The sequence below is a fragment of the Vipera ursinii genome (genome assembly GCF_947247035.1).
Source record: "Vipera ursinii genome assembly, chromosome: 1".
NCBI classification, from domain to species: domain Eukaryota; kingdom Metazoa; phylum Chordata; class Lepidosauria; order Squamata; family Viperidae; genus Vipera; species Vipera ursinii.
In genome coordinates, this window is record NC_139512.1 from 294,667,720 (window position 1) to 294,685,249 (window position 17,530).

At 38.4% G+C, this 17,530-nt stretch overlaps 2 protein-coding genes across 3 annotated transcripts in view; one reads left to right on the forward strand and one right to left on the reverse strand.

Moving 5' to 3' along the window:
* RSPH9 (radial spoke head component 9) overlaps window positions 1-4,322 on the forward strand; it is a gene marked incomplete at its 5' end in the record, with an annotated part of 30,693 nt that extends 26,371 nt beyond the window's left edge. Inside the window, one exon of the mRNA XM_083349118.1 lies at window positions 4,130-4,322. Within this exon, the coding sequence (XP_083205244.1) occupies window positions 4,130-4,290 (161 nt within the window). The 3' untranslated portion in view covers window positions 4,291-4,322. The remainder of the gene's footprint in view (window positions 1-4,129) is intronic.
* Window positions 4,323-5,663: 1,341 nt separating this feature from the next.
* MRPS18A (mitochondrial ribosomal protein S18A) overlaps window positions 5,664-17,530 on the reverse strand; it is a 50,572-nt gene continuing 38,705 nt past the window's right edge. For both annotated transcript variants that reach the window (XM_083349120.1, XM_083349119.1), the window contains exons 4-6: window positions 15,655-15,778; window positions 14,560-14,629; window positions 5,664-6,016 (exon numbers count right to left, since the gene is read on the reverse strand). In XM_083349120.1, the coding sequence (XP_083205246.1) occupies window positions 5,872-6,016; window positions 14,560-14,629; window positions 15,655-15,778 (339 nt within the window). In that variant the 3' untranslated portion in view covers window positions 5,664-5,871. The remainder of the gene's footprint in view (window positions 6,017-14,559; window positions 14,630-15,654; window positions 15,779-17,530) is intronic.

Consider the following 17,530-nt stretch of genomic DNA (forward strand, 5'->3'; position numbering starts at 1 on the left):
CAAAATAGCGCCTCCCATTCCCAACCCCCAGAACTGATGCAGAAGGTTATTGTTGTTGATATTAAAAACGGCTGAAATAATTCAACATGTTGTAAAGGATTTTCTCTCACTTCATCTCAGAATTTCTGTGTATTCGCAGAAACTACAATATGAATAGTATAATCCTTTATTCTGCATCTGATAAATAAATTTGGCATTTGGATGGCTTACATATCATATACTGAAACAAAAGATAAAAGAACGGCAAAAACAGCCCTTTATACTAGAGCAGGGGTCGGCAACCTCGGCTCTTTTATGACTCGTGGACTTCAACTCCCAGAATTCCTGAGCCAGCTATGCTGGCTCAGGAATTCTGGGAGTTGAAGTCCACGAGTCATAAAAGAGCCGAGGTTGCCTACCCCTGTACTAGAGTATTCTAAGTGGCAAAAACCAGATTGGATTTGAGCAAGACTTAACAGTCTTCATGGAACACTGAATATTTGTTTTCTTTTCAGTCATGATTTATCACTGTCCTGAAGTGGTTTTTCTTCTTTTAATGCTTCTTATCAGTTGCTTCCTGATCATGGTTAGATACTGGCAGATAGATACTAGATACTAGAAAGCATCATGGCAGCCATCTTTAAAAAATATCTATGAAAATTACCTTCCTTTGTAGACAATTTGAATTTAAATTGAATGACTGATCTTTTAAAGGAAACTTTAAAGAAACTATCTCCTTGCTTGATAAAGTACTTATAGTTGAAATTTTATTAAATTCTGCCTTGAACTTGATTATGTGAATTTTTGTATTGATTATAACAAAAAAGATAAGGCTCAGTATTAGATTAGGTCAAGCTTTGAGTTTGCTGCTTAAAGTTTTACAAAGAGAAACAGTGGATCTGACATTTGCTTGGCAGGAAATGGGTAAAAAAGCTGTGCTTGTTATGTAGTTTTCTTCTTATAAAGGAAGCAGCTGCTCTATTCACCAGCTGTAATTTGTGAATGGCCTTTAATGGCAGTCCCAAAGAGGATATCCCAAGGAGAGTATGTGGTGGAAATTAAATCGGATGGGGGGAAGACACAGATCATTATTACAGGTTGAATTGGAGGGACAGGTCAGCTCAACTTTCAGAAAATAATAGTGTGTGTCACTGAAGTATTCAAAGAGCACCGTTGAGTAAATTATTATCTTAACACCAGAGTTACTGTATAGGGATCAGCATAATTTATGTATTCAGTGTTGTATCTAATATAGGTTCTTGAACACTCATTTTGATATGGAATTCAGAAAGCACAAAGAATTTGCCACAAGAATAGCACTGTAACCTCTCTGTCTTAAGGTATCTATAATTATTTTTCTAAGAACTACCTGAACATTTCCATCTGTAAATATTTCTATTTATTTAATATTTATTGGAATTCTCCAATCTTTTCAAGTTTCTTTGGATGAAGCAAATCCACTGTAATACTCCTTTTTCACTCCCATGGTTCTCTGGTTATTAGTTCAGAACACATTGATCAGTCTAGGTTTGAATTTTACTTTAATATCCTTGGCATCACCAAAGCAAAATTAACACTGAAACTAATCCCTTTACTACCTTAATACTCCTTTTCTTCAAAGTTGGAACCACATAAGACACCAAGGAAAATGAATTGTTCTGTAAACCAATGGAGGCTTTGTGACTCTCTCTGCCGTTTTTTTCCCTTACTTTTGTGTACTTGCTTTTCAAGAAGTAAAGCACTAATTTTATCCTTAGAACAATAATACCTCATCACAAATTTTTTAAAAAGTATGACATTCAATACATATATTCTTGCTTTAGGGGAAAAAGAGCACTTCTCTCCTCCTTGCCCCTTGCTACAAATTTAAGAAGGGATTGGCTGCCATTAGAAAAGGAGAAGATAACTAATTTTGCATAACGAAACAAGTACAAAATATCCACACAGAAGCACATTATTCCTGCTCGGATAGGGGACCTTTGTAGATATTACTAGATTTATTTTAGGAGCTAGATGAACATTACTGTTCATGGTATATAGTCTGTATATACACAATACATATTGTTTTTCAAACCTTAAATCTGATAGATAGGAAGAACTGCATGAGAGTTAAGATGACTCACAGGAATATTGTATTTTTTTCATTTCCAATATGTGAATAACACATAGGAATAATGGTGAGATACTGCATTTTTTTACAGGAAAGATTACTGCAGTTTCAGAAGAAATTACTGTACATAGATTGTGTGGAACAATTTATGTGTTTGCTGCTCCTAATTCCTCTATTGCTGATTTTCTGTTAAGTATCTGTGATCTCACTGAATATGGTGATATTTGTAAACTGTTGATCATGAAGATAATTTTATATTGAAGCAGAGTTGCTAAGAAACTGGATAGTTGAATATTTATTTCAGAATTCTTCATGGATGCAATAATTAGTTATCCTGAACCAAAAAGAGACATTATGATACTAATATAACATCTCTTTAAAGGTAAAGGTAAAGGTTCCCCCGCACATGCGTGCTAGTTGTTTTCAACTCTAGGGGCCGGTGCTCATCTCTGTTTCAAAGCCGAAGAGCCAGCGCTTGTCCCAGGACGTCTCCGTGGTCATGTGGCCGGCATGACTAGACGCCAAAGGTGCACGGAATACTGTTACCTTCCCACCGTAGTGGTCCCTATTTTTCTACTTGCATTTTTACGTGCTTTCGAACTGCTAGGTTGGCAGAAGCTGGGACGAGTAACAGGTGCTCACTCTGCTACGTGGCACTCAGGATTCGACCCGCCAAACTGCCGACCTTCTGATTGACAAGCTCAGCATCCCAACCCACTCAGCCACCGTGTCCCAACATCTCTTTAGAAAGTACCAAAATGGTACACTGAAAAATTAAAAATATAGCCTTAAAACTGCTACTTATGGAGGATTTGTATCACTGTAATTTGGGGGTGGGGGCACGAAGGGAGGCTCAGCCAATCTCAATGTATACATGGTTGTACTTTGACAATAAAGGTTCATTCATTCATTAAAAGGCTAAATGAAAGATTCCCATGCCAATATTCAGGTGGAAGAGTATTCTGTAGGATAGGGACTGTCATGGAAAAGGCATGCTTCCTAGAATAAGGTGGCAGTGGTTAAGGGAAGGAACTAGGAGTGTGTCTACCCTATCTGATTTATTAGGATGGGTAGATCTTCTTAGAAAGAGGCAGTCTCTCAGATAACCTGGCCCTGGGCCACATAGGGCTTTAAAGATAACAACTAGCATCTTGAATTGCACACAGAAGGAAATTGGGAGCTAGTGCAGCTTGCACAACAGAAGTGTTAAATGGGTAAACCTAGCATTGCCTTCACCACCATCTTCTGGATCAGTTGAAACTTCTTTGCAGTCTTCAAGGCAGATGCAGCTGGAATGCACTGCAGTAATATGAATGGGAAGTGAGCCAGGCATTACTGACCATGAGCAGCTCAGTGCTTAGAACAGAGTCAGAAGATCATTGAGAGGTCTATGGCTCAGCAGTTCAAAACCTGAGAACGAGCTGAGTGACAGAATGAGCCCGTCAATTTGTCCCAGCTCCTGCCCCGCCCAGCAGTTGGAAAGCATGCACAGTCAAGTAAATAAATAGGTACTTCGGTGGGAAAATATCTGCGACATGAAAGGAGCCTCCTCGGGTGTCCTCTAGGCAACGATGATGTCACTGGCTAATCCTTTCAACCTGGAAGCATCATGATAGGTGCTTCCGACATGAGCGTAGTAGTACTATGAACAAGGTCTCCTGGTATGAAAGACAAATCTGTGCAGAAGGCCCGTCCGCTGCAGATACCACCTCTTCCATGAACAGGAGCTGTGAGTCTAGGACATCAAATTGCAGTACAACTCAGCTGGGAGGAATACCACACTGTCCAGAGTCAGAGATGAAATATCATCTGGGCCTGGGGAGCCAAAAACTCAGACACTTTGTCTTGCCAACGTTGAGTCAAAACCAGTTCCTCTCCATCTAAAATCAATGTCAAAACTTTCTAAATTTGCTATTTTAAACTTATTTTCTGCTTATCTTCCAGTGATTGCTAAATTATTTGATCCTATTTTGTGTTGCGTCAACAACTTTTGTCTTGTAATTACTTCTAGTAAAATTCAACACATTTGTTTTTCTATAGGGTCCTGGAGCATCCAGGTAGAGAGAGGAGGCAGAATAGTAGTGCTACGAAGTCTACTCTGGCCTGGACTCACATTCTACCATATTCCTAATACTAAACAGCATGGTTATATCTATTTTGGCAACGGGGAGAGGAACATAGACTTACCCTTCATGTTGTAAAGATCACAAACACATAAAATTAAGGAAGCTATCTCCTAATGTTATAATTATTTTGTACTTATATCTATATTTTTGATTTAATAAATCAGTGTGAAATCAGTCTACTTCCTTGTGAACCATATTTTAAAAATGTTTAGTTAGCACTCTTTTTTTAGAGTAGTTGAGTCGTTCCACACCCATTTTGCACTATTCAGGTGACCCTGAGGGCACAGATAAATCTCCAAGTGGCCTTAAATGACTCTCAGAAAGAGTACCAATGACCAGATGACTGCAAGGAATATAAATTCTTCCATCCTCCACCATTCAGTCAGAACTGAAGAAGTTTCTTGGATGAGAAGCAAAACGTCTTCAAGGGAAAATTAAGAAAGTCCAGTTGCCTTTTGAAAAAGCACCTTTGGGACAACCGTAACCTGGATGACTGAGAATCTCCATAGGTCATGCACACACAACAAATCAAACATATGAATATAGAGTTGGGGGTGGGAAAGCATACTGGGCAGGGGTATATGCAAAAAGAATCGGAGTGCTGCAGAATAGTTACAAAAAAAAAAATCAAATGCAATGCTTGGCTACATCCACAAAAGTATAGAGTCAAAATGGATTTGTGAGACCGTACTGAAGATATTGCATCCAATGTTTGATGTGCACTTTAGTAGTGTCTCCATAGGACAGTAACCAGATAATAAAGGAACTGTAAGGGAGGAAAATCCTAGATGGGATGAAAAACAATGATTTAAATTACAAGGAAGCAGACTGTGGATGGATGGGAAAACGTAATGTTATGCTACTCAACAATAGACTACCTTAGGAGACTGGACATTTTTTGTTTATTTAAGCACTGGTGATTCTTGTACTGGGTAGGGACTATATGATTTTTTAAAAGAATCCTTCCAAATCTTATATGTGTCAAGGTTCCGACTAACGGACCCAAACAAATCAGAACTGGGAGGCTTAAAGCTTCCTCAAAGAACATGTTTATTGGATACATATTGGCAGTCAAAAGTAAAACCAACTCTAAAACTCCCCCCCCAGGAATTCAGTGTAACTAAATGTAACACTTTCCTCCCCTCTATTATGCAATTGATCATGCTTCCCAATGAAAGCAGTTGGCAGGCTCCATGATGCTTCTTCTCTCCACCTTCCAGCACCTTTGGGAATGACCTTGGTTCCCATGGGACTGCTCTGTGTTTAGCAATACTTTCACTTTCCTTTCCCCCCCCCACCTGTGTGGCAACAGAATGACAAACATGGCTTCAGCCAGGTTCGTTTCAGAAGTTGACAATATGATTGTATTATTCAGCAATTAGCTTAGAGAAGTGTAGGATGCAAAATGCACAATCCAACCGGAAAAAACTTATGACAAAAAATTCATCTCGAGAGTTTAATCGGAATATACACAGAAATGAGATATGCCTCCATAGAGGTAACAAATTGGTTGTCCAACTAGCCTTCCCAGGCTCCAGCAAATAACATTACCATCTGCAACCATTTTGTTTCTTCCAGACTCTACAAAACATTTATGATGCACACAGGATGGTCTGAATGATCGTCATCTACTGTCAACTCAAGCTGTGCTCTCCTTCAGTGGTTAAAACGAAGGGGCTTTGATCCATAAGTAATATTATCTTTAAGTATTGGATGTGATATAGGCATGGGAACTTTGCACCATTTTCTCCCCTTATTGTAAATGGGTCTCACAGCCTTGATAGAATATCTGGTATGGTACCTGTGAAGAGAAGCAGAAAACCATGCCATGAATAAAATTGGCAATCACAAAACATGTTTGAAATGCAATAAATAGTTACAAATAACATCCTCCTTTTACTTTTATTAGCATGTGACAACTAGGGCCCCATGTGCTTCAATCAAATGATCTAAGCACCTTAATTGTGGGCTGTACTACTTCAGTTACAATAGTGGGAGTAATTAATTAAAATGCTTCTGCCTAGTGCTGCTTTAGATTTGTAGAAGTCAGGCAAGAAATAAGAAACTCTTCCATTTTAATTTCCTATTAGGTATTGTTTTGAAATCCAGTCAATGGCCGTTAACTTCTCATTCACTTTCCATTTCATTATTTCAAAATAAAATCAGGCACATACTGGTTCTTCAGAAAAATCCATTTCTGACTGTCTATATCTGGATATCAGGTTATTTCAACGCATTGGCTAATTTCAATCTTATTTCTATTTCAGCCTTTTGAAACGATATCAAGTTATCTGGGGAATCTTTGCTGTGTTCACAAGACAGGCACAAGGGAGCTCTACTAAGCTGAGAAGGATTTGAATTGCCAAAGGAATTGATGTCTATTTTGTTAAAAAAAACTAGGTTAGGTTTTCTTAATACAGGAGAATAAGGATTGGCAGGACCATTCATTTTCACACATTCCGATAAGAAAGTGTAGTGAAGGTTTTTTAAAAATGTTTTTTTATTATTTGCAATATAAAAAATATATATAGAAAGAAAAAAAGAAAAATAATAATAGAAACTAAATAAAGGAGAGAAAAGAAAAAAAAGGAATGAGTTAAGATGCTTGTTAAATAGGATTCAAACACATTTTTCCTATGAGAACTCACAAACAAAGGACCAAAGGTAACTGGACTGGTTATATCCACTAGCTTCTGAAGGCAAGATTAACCAGAAATATGTCAATTTAGAATCATCACAGCATTTTGCTCTCAAGGTTTTTTTTTCCCCTGCAGAATTCTCAATTCAGTTTAACAAAACTCTTCTTTATAAACGCAACAATGCAGACAAGGAAGTGATCAATAAAATTGCACGTATGCCTCTGGTGAGCAATAATATGGATACATGAAATGTTAAGTGCTTTTGATGGGAGCTGTGTAAAACTGATTTGCCTCTTTGCCCATTTAGGATGTGCAAAATGGTAATAAAATCCCAGCCGTCTCAAGCAGTTTCGAACATATAAAAACGTTCCCATCGCTTCAACACTTTTCAAAATGAGATTCCAAAGAAGGTTTTGCTCTCTGGTGCCGAAATAAAGCTGTCAAGTGAATAAACTAAAAGCTCAAGTTGTAAGCACGTTGCAATAGCTGTAAGTTCAAAAATTAAAAAACAGACATCAAGGAGTTGAAGAAATAATATCTCTCATGTTGAAACTATTAGTAAAGGTTGATTTTTTTTATTAGCATATTACATTAACACGAATGAACTCATGTTTCATTCTAGATATAAAAAGAGGAGACTGTTGAGAATCATTAGGAAAAAACAGTTGGAGTTAATAATAGTTAACGGCTCAGTGCATTTCATCAGAGCCAGGCTGGAATAGCAGTCAAGGCATCAGGCTAGGAACCAGAAGAATGTAAACTGTGGTTCTGTCTTAGGCCCAAAGTCAATGGGTGACCTTGGGCCAGTCAATCCTCTCAGCCCTAGAAAGAAAACAATGGCAAACCACTTCTGAAATCTTGCCAAGAAAACTGCAGGGACTCGTGCAGTCACCAGAAAGTAACTAACCCAAAGATACCCGCCCCCCCAAAAAATATTTCATTACACAGGACAAATCAAAGGTTAAAATTTCTTTATAATTTAAACTCTATGGAGAAACTAACTTTACAGGAAGAGCAGAAAAAAGACTTCACTGCAATGCATCATAACTTGCCTAGCTAATTTTATAGATATTTAATATGGCGGTGTGAAATATGGAACATATGCCAATTCCAGTAGGGTTGCCTAAACTGTATTGTGTAGAATGTGGTTATAAACTTTGCTTTGTCTCTGTCTGCTTTACTAAGATTAGAACTGAACTCCCCCTTCCCTTGCAAAACCTGGCCTACTATCTTGTAGAAAGTGAGCTGAACCAAGCCTGCTTATGGAAATGGGCAAAATTTCAGAACAGCAGTCAAGTCTGGACTGAAACCTGAAGATCAGATAAGAACAGAGATGAACATGCTGGATGCTACCTTAGGCTTAGTAAAGTAAAATGCAATAGATAAAAAGTGAAGTATTAAAGCATATAAATCAAGTCCAGATCTCTTCCTTATAGTCTTATTGTTCTATATCAGCCGTTAGTATCTTAAAAATTTGTCTGAGGAACAATTCACTTAGGGTTGTTTAGATTCCAATGTAATACTCAATAGCCATATCATGGCCTTCGTAGTAAAAATAAGACACATTAAATCTTTCATTATTTTCAGGTGAAACATCCTCTACATAAGCTTTCCGTATTATATTTTCATATAAGGCCATGAATTTGTAATGCACAACATCAGATTAACTTCCCTATTACAGCATATGCACACATGTTACAATATTATTTTATGTGACGTAATTTACCAGGTGTTGATCTTCTCCAAATAGTCTAGACATAATTTTACTGCTGCTTTGGGAAACAGATGCTGGCGATGATACGACATATACTAAAATCTAAAAACTATACAACTGGGATGACAACAGATAAAAGTTCTTAAATTACTTTTAAAGAACAACTAATCCTAGAATGGTACAAGGATGGTCCAGAAAAACTGCTGCACAGTAAATATGGGGCCCTGGCAGAGAGAGACGGACAGGGTGGCTGGAAAAAAGGACAGGCAAGAAAATTCTGAACTTGGGATGAATGCTGTGCTGCTTTGATGCACAACCCTTTTCTCTTTGTATAATGTTCAATTGGAGTCCAGTCTTCTCTTGGACTGGATTAGGCTTTCAGTGAGCATTTACATTATGATTTGATGAAGGACACTATTTTATTTATTAAATTTATATGCCAGCCATCTCCCTGTCAAGCAACTGAGTGGCTTGCAAGCATCACACAAAACAAAGGTATAAAGCATTAAATATTAAAATGAATCAAAGTAAGTTTTTTTAAAAAAACAACCTAGAATCCTATGGGTGGAGGGGAGATTTTCTTCCTCACACACCAACCACCTCCAACATGGAACACCCAATCGGAGCCCGATGCTGATCAGCAGGACCAGGTAAAAGAAATCTTTTACACCAGGAATGGGCTCCTTACAGTCTTCCAAGAGTTGCAGGAGATAAGGGGTTTTCTTTTGATGAAAAATGAATGAATGAAAATGGGAGCAGGAGGTTCCTGGGAAGCAAACCAATCCTGCTGCCAGCCTGAACCCATTTTTTGGGTGGTGGTGGTGGTGGTGTTTCACAATATTTTGTGAAGCAATTAAGGACTATAACATGTACCTACCATTCCAATACAAGTAGCCCCCTTTAACACCCACTTGTTCAGTGACTGATCAACAATTACAATAGTGCTGAATGAGGAGTAGTTATGATGGGTCCCTGTAGTTGTGGCTATGCAGCATCTCTGTAATCACCTGATTACAATATGGGCATTTGGCCTGCTGAGCCAGTTAAAAGGTTGCAAATAGCAATCGCATGACCATGCGATGCTGTGGGGATGCTGCAAATGCACGGGATTCACTTAGCAGTGGCAACTGGGGTTGCTTAAATTGCTGTTACAAAGTGCAGTTGTGTGATGTACCTTACAACTGTGTTGCTTAGTAACAGAGTTCCTATTCCCAATTACTATTGTTTAATATTGGTAATTAGTAATTATTGGGGGGGAGGCACGATGGCTTAATGGTTAAAGACACTGAGCTTATCATCTGGAAAGCTGACAGCCCGTGTTTAAAATCCAAGAGCCACACGATGGGGTGAGCTCCCGTTACTTGCCCCAGCTCCTGCCCATCTAGCTATTCGAAAGCATGCAAATAGGTTAAGGTTAGACACGGGTAGGCAACCTTGGCTCTTTTATGACTCATGGACTTCAATTCTCAGGAATTCTGGGAGTTGAAGTCCATGAGTCATAAAAGAGCCAAGGTTGCCTACCCTTGGGGTTAGATAAATAGGTACCACTTCAGTGGAAAGGTAACAATGTTCCAAGCGCCTTGCCGTGTAGTCATGCCCGCCACATGACCACGGAGGAGTCTTCAGATAACGCTGGCTCCGTCTAAGAAACAGAGATGTGTACTGCCCCCTAGAGTCGGATCTGACTGGACAGGGGAAACTTTTACCTTTACATTTATTTAGTAATTACCAATAGCAATTGGTAATTACTGGTAAGCGAAGACTACCTGCATTGAGTTCTTCCAAATCTTGGAAAGCACTCTCGAATTGCCCCCCACCCCCCAGTAATTTCAGTCCCTTGTATGATAGTTGATATACTTAATCTTTTTCAAATAATACCCCTCCCCCCCAAAAAATCCAGAAAAATATTAACAAATATGAAAATTCGTGCAAAAATCTGAAATTTAGCCACTTTGCTGTCAAACCTCAGTGGTGTGATTTTTGGGATTCTAGGATCAAGTGGTATTGAGACAAGGTTTCATGCAGTCATCATCTCATCTGCTACCAGCGGAGAGTGCCAGAACTCTACACCTTCATCAAGGCAGGGCACCGAGCCAAGATATTCAAAGGGTTACTTGTCTCTTTGCTTATGGGAATAATGAGAAGAATTTCTAGGGGAAATGAGCACAGAGAACGGCCTTCAGGTTAAGGCAAAGATTTAATTATTACACGTAAAGCAAAATTTCCCATGAAGTCACACACTCTGTATGCTTGACCTGTCCTTCAATTCGGGGAAAGTTTCAGAACAAAATTCTTGTTTTCATCCTGTTTAGGGGAGGGCAATGTTCAGCACTTTGAAAGCTTGTGGTGAGAGAAAATAGCCAGTATGGCACTGGGTTTTGTGTTCAACTATTACTGGTGCAAACTGGATTAAAATCTTTACTTGGCCATGAATCTGTCCGAGTGATCCTGTTTAATTGCCAACTCTGTGCATAATATCCTTCCTACATGAGGGAAGGGCTCTGTCCAGCCATCTTGCAGAAAAGCTGGGAAATCAAAATTAGTACTATAGTAACAATAACAACACGATGGAAGCAGTTTTTCCATTCTGGTATTTTTCAGAGAGAATTGCAATCTATTTTCACAAAGGCTGCATTAATCATATTCTGCAATATTTTTAGACCACTATTTCCTGCAACCATTACCAGCATTTCAATTTAGCAATGCTTTTCTCACTTAAAAAAGAGGAAATGGAAGAAGTAATATATACTGGGAATAATTTATTCCTCATACATAATATAGTTCCTAAACTATACCAAATGCATCTTGCCATTATTTTTAAATGAGACGCCATGAAATGTTAGCTTTCTGGTTCACAGTTTTACCATGTCAATAACCTAGGTCAGGGGTCCTCAACCTTGGCAACTTTAAGACTTTTGGACTTCAACTCCCAGAATTCTTCAGCCAGTAAAGTTTTGCTGGCTGAGGAATTCTGGGAGTTGAAGTCGGCTGAGGAATTCTGGGAGTTGAAGTCCACAAGTCTTAAAAGCTGCCAAGGTTGAGGACCCCTGACCTAGGTGCTTTCTCTCCAACTAGATATACTGTGCATGTGAGAACACAGAGCACAAAATCATAGCAAAGTTGGAAACAAACTTCCAAACATGGATCCTGTGCCTTAAAGCCCACTGCTTCTTGTAAGGCTGCTCTGAATATAGGATGTGGCAGTTTGAGTAGTGTGTTACAACTTAACCCCTAAGAGCTGTGAAAAGAAATGTTTAAAAAGCATACACTTCTCTGCATTGCTGGCTGTTCCAGAAATCAATGTGGGAGGCACAAGTGGGGGGTAGGCACATAGCCAAATCCACAACCTTCTTGTCCTGGTTGAGATATGGCAAGTGTCCAAAAATGCAACATTTCCTCTCTGCAGCCGACAGAGACAAAATCCCAACCAATTGGAGAAGCGTTCCTAAAAATGCTTCAGCAAAGGCAACTCTGCCCTACTAGTCCCTACTTACTGTTGCAAAAACTTTGCATGTTATTAATGCTCTGTCACTTTCAAATACGATTCCTTGTTTTGTCCCCGTTATCAAATTCATTCCACCTAGCACTCTTTTCCATTCTTTCCTACCCACCAGGATTGCGAGCTCTAGACCGGGAAAGCAAAGGAAAGACAGACGCACGAGAGCTACCAAAATTAAATCTCTCTTTAGGAACTATGCAGCAGTTTGTTAAAATTGCTTGGCTTAAAGCCAGGGGTCTTCAAACTTGGCCCTTTTATGAATTGTGGACTTCAACTTCCAGAATTCCTCAGCCAGCAAAGGTCTGCTGGCTGAGGAATTCTGGGAGTTGAAGTCCACAAATCATAAAAAGGCCAAGTTTGAAGACCCCTGGCTTAAACTCTGTTCTGTTTCCTGGAGAAAAGGATATAATTCATCACTGCTGCCTTCATCTAGGAGGCTGAATTTAGACCAGTGCAGTTCGGCTAGAGTTAATAAATCATTCTGTGAAAGTCCAAATTTGATAAAAAATAATCCTATGGAGTAGTAGGCATCCTGTTTCTTTTTTTTTTACTTTTTAAAACAGAGTCTATACATATACAGATACTTTTTTAAACAGAGTCTATACATATACAGATATTGTCTACGCACCTAAAACATGTCGCTAAAATATATATCCCTGCAAAAATATAAAATTTATTCATAATACAATCAACAGAAAAAGTGACTAAACTATGACCACATTCCTGGAAAAGGACAAGGATGCAACCTTAAGTGTTTCTGATTTTTCCTGTGGCATTTGGTAACCCCCTGGCTTGCAAATACTGTCTCTTCATAAAGTGCTTTGACATCTCCATGGGAACAAAAAACAAGGTCATAAATAAGGGATTAGCTCCTCTGAATAGACAGCAAAGCAAAAAAAAAAAAAAGGCAACAGGAGGTTTAAGTTTCCCCATTTAAGGAGCTAGGTGTGAAAGCAGGATGGAGGAGAGAAAAAAGACTGGAGGACAGGAAGAGAGAAGGCACAAAATTTAGGTAAACTACAAAGTGGTAGACAAGGAAATTAAAGGATGGAAAAAAATGAAAGCACGAAGACCTAAAAAGAGCCAGTTGGTTAGTCTGATATATGGTTTACTTTTTTTTTTTTTTTTACAAAAACTACCAAGATTCATTATATGTAGGTGAATGTACACATGAAGGATCAGTGGGTTCTGAAACCCGTATATTAGAAATACTTCTACTCCAATTAAGAGGGATATTTCCGCCAGGTCAGAAACTTTTAAAGTCCATTCTTCTATAGCCGACCTGGCGGAAATGGCAAAGATATCGGCTTATTTGAAAGACCATTCGCAACAACGTTATATTATGGAGTGGAAAAAGTGGATTGATTACATCCAGAACAAATATGGGACCAAAAAGTTTCATTTAGCATTTGTATAAGTTTTGATGTGATATTAGTATTGCTTGTAGTCATTTTATACGAGCTAGAGTGCGATAGACTTAATAGCTTATTGATGTTAGCATATGGTTGTTTATGATTGCTTTTACTTTTATACCTTGTATTTAGCTCTGGGAAGTGGGGGAGGGGGAGAGGGGAAGGGGAGGGGGAGGGTTAGGGAGGGCTAGGAAGGGTTGGGTAGGGGGTGGGGGGGGAGGGATTGTTAAAGATAAAATGTATTGAAAAACTTTTCAATAAAAAAAGAGGGATATTATATCCCACAAATTGGATCATGGATGTATTTCTTGTCATCACCCCTTTAGGCTCAGATATTCATCCTCTCTATTGGCAAAAACAGCCCACTGGGATCTCAATCACAGATTGTCATATTCCGTTCTGGGCTCCGATGTATGTAGTGTAAAAACAGAACCGCTAAGTTTATAATTAATGCAGTTGAACTAAGATCCAGATACAACGAGCTAATTGGGGTTCCCTGTAAAGGTGATGCATTGTTTTGATTGCCGACTCTAGTAGTACCACATCTGCATTTTATCACTGTACTTTCTTTTATCTTTTTAATCTCAGAACCAGATCACCGTATCCTTGTTTTCTTTTATTGACCTGGTCGTTAAGACTAATCAATTAATAAAACTATACTAAGGTATACAGACAGCCCTTGACGTACTACCGTTTATTTAGCGACTGTTCAAAGTGACAAACAGCACTGAAAAACGTGACCTATGACTGTTTTTCACACTTACGACCAGTGCAGCATTCCCATGATCATGTGATAAAAACTCGGATGCTTGGAACTGCATATATTTGTGAACACCTGCACTGTCCTGACCACCATTTATACTCTTCCCAACTGGCTTCCGACAAGCAAAGTCAATGGGGGAAGCCAGATCTGCTTAATGACCAAATGATCCGCTCAACAACTGTCTTGTTAGTAATGGAAATTTGGGGCGCGGTTGTGATAGGTTGAGGACTACCTATACTGTTTTTTCCAGTCCACTTCTAAGGTTTCCAAAGATTTTCCCTCCCTCTCACCCACTTAGTAGTCAAAGAGCACCTGACCTGTTGAGGATTTGCTTAGGTTTGGGCACAAAACCTTCAGGATGTTTAGGTTTATGATCTGGCAGCAAACCTAAAAATGGGGATGGGTAGGAGGGGAGAGAGAAAGGAAGAAAATTAAACAATTTCCTAAATATGCACCCAATTCTAGTATATGTTATGTGACAAACTCAAATACAGCTACCCATTCATCTCCACTGAATGGAAATCTTGCACCTTGTTTTATTTTCAAAGCATAAAAATCAGCTGCAAATGATTATTTAAAGGGTCTAAAATTATACTTGGGTTAGTAGGATGATCTCATTGTAGCAATCTGGTTTTACACAGAATCTTGCAGTACATGCTACAATCCATCAGATTTCTAGCCTCGATTTATTATCAAAATGTGGCTGACTTTTAGTTCCGTGGTAGTTCCTTATCTGGTCATATGCAGCTATATGTAACTTTTTGGCTCTTTATATCTTGGACAATGGGATAAGACCAAAGAGATCAGAGCAGGAACTGCTCCGCCTCAATTTGCTTTGTAACACTGGAGCTAACAGGATTAACAGGATCTCTTGAATAGGGTCTATATTATTGATCCATTTGCTGATGTATCTTGCTATGGATTACTAAACGCATCATATAGAACAGCGTTTCCCAACCTTAGGAACTTGAAGATGCGTGGACTTCAACTCCCAGAATTCCCCAGCCAGCTATGCTGGCTGGGGAATTCTGGGAGTTGAAGTCCACGCATCTTCAAGTTCCTAAGGTTGGGAAACGCTGATATAGAACAATGACTGTAAAGTTCTATCACAGTTTAACCATAAACAATAGAACTGGAGCTCTACTGCTGGGATGTTTGCAAGGTGATGAAGCATAGTATTGAGAATGATGTTTTAGAGCAGACGTGTCAATCTCACGATGTCACATGACGTCATGCAACGTATTGGGACAGTTTTGCCATTGCCGGCAACGGGGTGGGTATGGCTTCTGTGTGACGCATCCGGCCCGTGGGCCGGCAGTTTTACACCCCTGTTTTAGAGCAACTAAGATTCATTTTTCCCAGCTGATTCCCATTCACACAAAAGAGAAACAAGGAAACTTGAAAGTAGATACCTGCTCGGTGAGCCATTAGCACACACACTTTAATCTTTTTGTGCTCTTCTTTACAAAGGCCTGTGATGTTACGAGGTATCATCTTTCCTCTAGAGTTTATGAACTGACTTAGCAGTAAGACATCCTAAGGGAGCAAAGGAATTCAGAAATACCAATATCAGTTAAGCTTGCAAGTGATGGGGACGCAAAAGCTTCTGAAAAGCATTATGAAATTAACCATTTGACTGTTTCTGCATAAACGATATGTATATCACTATCAGATATTTTGCTCTGTTCCATGTTAAAATTATTCCCTGATGGTGCCTAGAAATGCAAAGGATACATGAAGCCATGAACAGTCAAAAGTGTGAGGGTTTTGCTATGAACAAGATCTTCAGTTTTTACTGTATTATTTCTGTCTTAATAACATTCTCTTGAATTGCTTGCCTAGTACACAGAATTTGACAACTGCATATCATAAATGGATTCTCCGTGCCCTTACTACAGCTGAAAGACTGATATTGCAATGTTAGAAAGATAAATGCAGTATATTCAACGGATTGAAGATCTGCTTACACTTGCTATTTTTGAGTGGATTACCTACAGACATAGACTTTATATGGATAAATATAATAAAATCTGAGACTCATTTATAAAAAATACAGCAGGTAAAAAAGCATAATCATTATCTAAATGTATTAGAAGTGAATATATTTGCCTGTTTGCATTAGGTAATAATATGTAGACTTATAATTGTTTACTATTGTAATGATATATTATACTCCATATTTTATTTTTTTCCTGATGTATTTTTTTCACTTAAACACTTGTTATGACAGAATAACAGAATAAGAGAGTTGGAAGGGACCTGGGAGGTCATCTAGTCCAACCACTGCTCAGGCAGGAAACCCTATACCATTTTAGACAAATGGTTGTCCAGTCTCTTCTTAAAAACCTCCAGTGTTGGAGCATTCACAATTTCTGGAGGCAAGTACTTCCATTGATTAACTACTTCATCAGGAAATTTCTTAGTTCTAGGTTGCTCCTCTCCTTGATTAGTTTCCATTCACTGCTTCTTGTCCTGCCTTCAGGTGCTTTGGAGAATAGGCTGACTTCTTTTTAGCAATCCTTTAGATATTGGAACACTGCTATCATGTCACTCCTAGTCCTTCTTTTCATTAAATCAGAATACCCAATTCCACCAGTCATTTTTCATATGTTTTAGCCTCTGGTCTCCTAATCATCTTTGTTGCTCTTCTCTGCACTTTCTAGAGTCTCAACATCTTTTTTACATTGTGGCGACCAAAACAGGATGCAGTATTCCAAGTGTGGTCTTACCAAGGCATTATAAAGTAGTATTAACACTTCACGTGATCTTTATTCTATCCCTATGTTAACACTTTTTTTTGCCTTTTTTTGGATGATGTACATATCTTTGTTTTGTTTCTTCTTCTGTTTTATCTTTATAGAAATAAAATTTATTTTAAAAAGAACTTGAAAATGCTCTAACTTTCTAGATACTTTAATTTTTTTCCCAACTAATAAAAATATGATTTTATTTAGGGGTTTTCTTCTTGGAATGCATTCCAAGGCATTCAACTAACATTCTCAGGCAATGATTGTAAGGCAAAACAAGCCACAAGAAGCATTTCTAGATGTTCTTGGGTGAAAGTATAACTAGAATATTTAAGGTTGCTAAATTACTGTTACAAAGTTATACAGAACTAAGACAACACAGCAAGTCATGGAGTAATTTAAAACTAAAGTTAAAAAAACACATTAGTAAAAACATGAAAACTATGCTCTATATTGTTCTAAGATTGTTCTACAATGTATGTGAGGAATATAAAATTCAAACATAGTGGCCACCTCTCTGGAAATGCACCTATTTCATAGG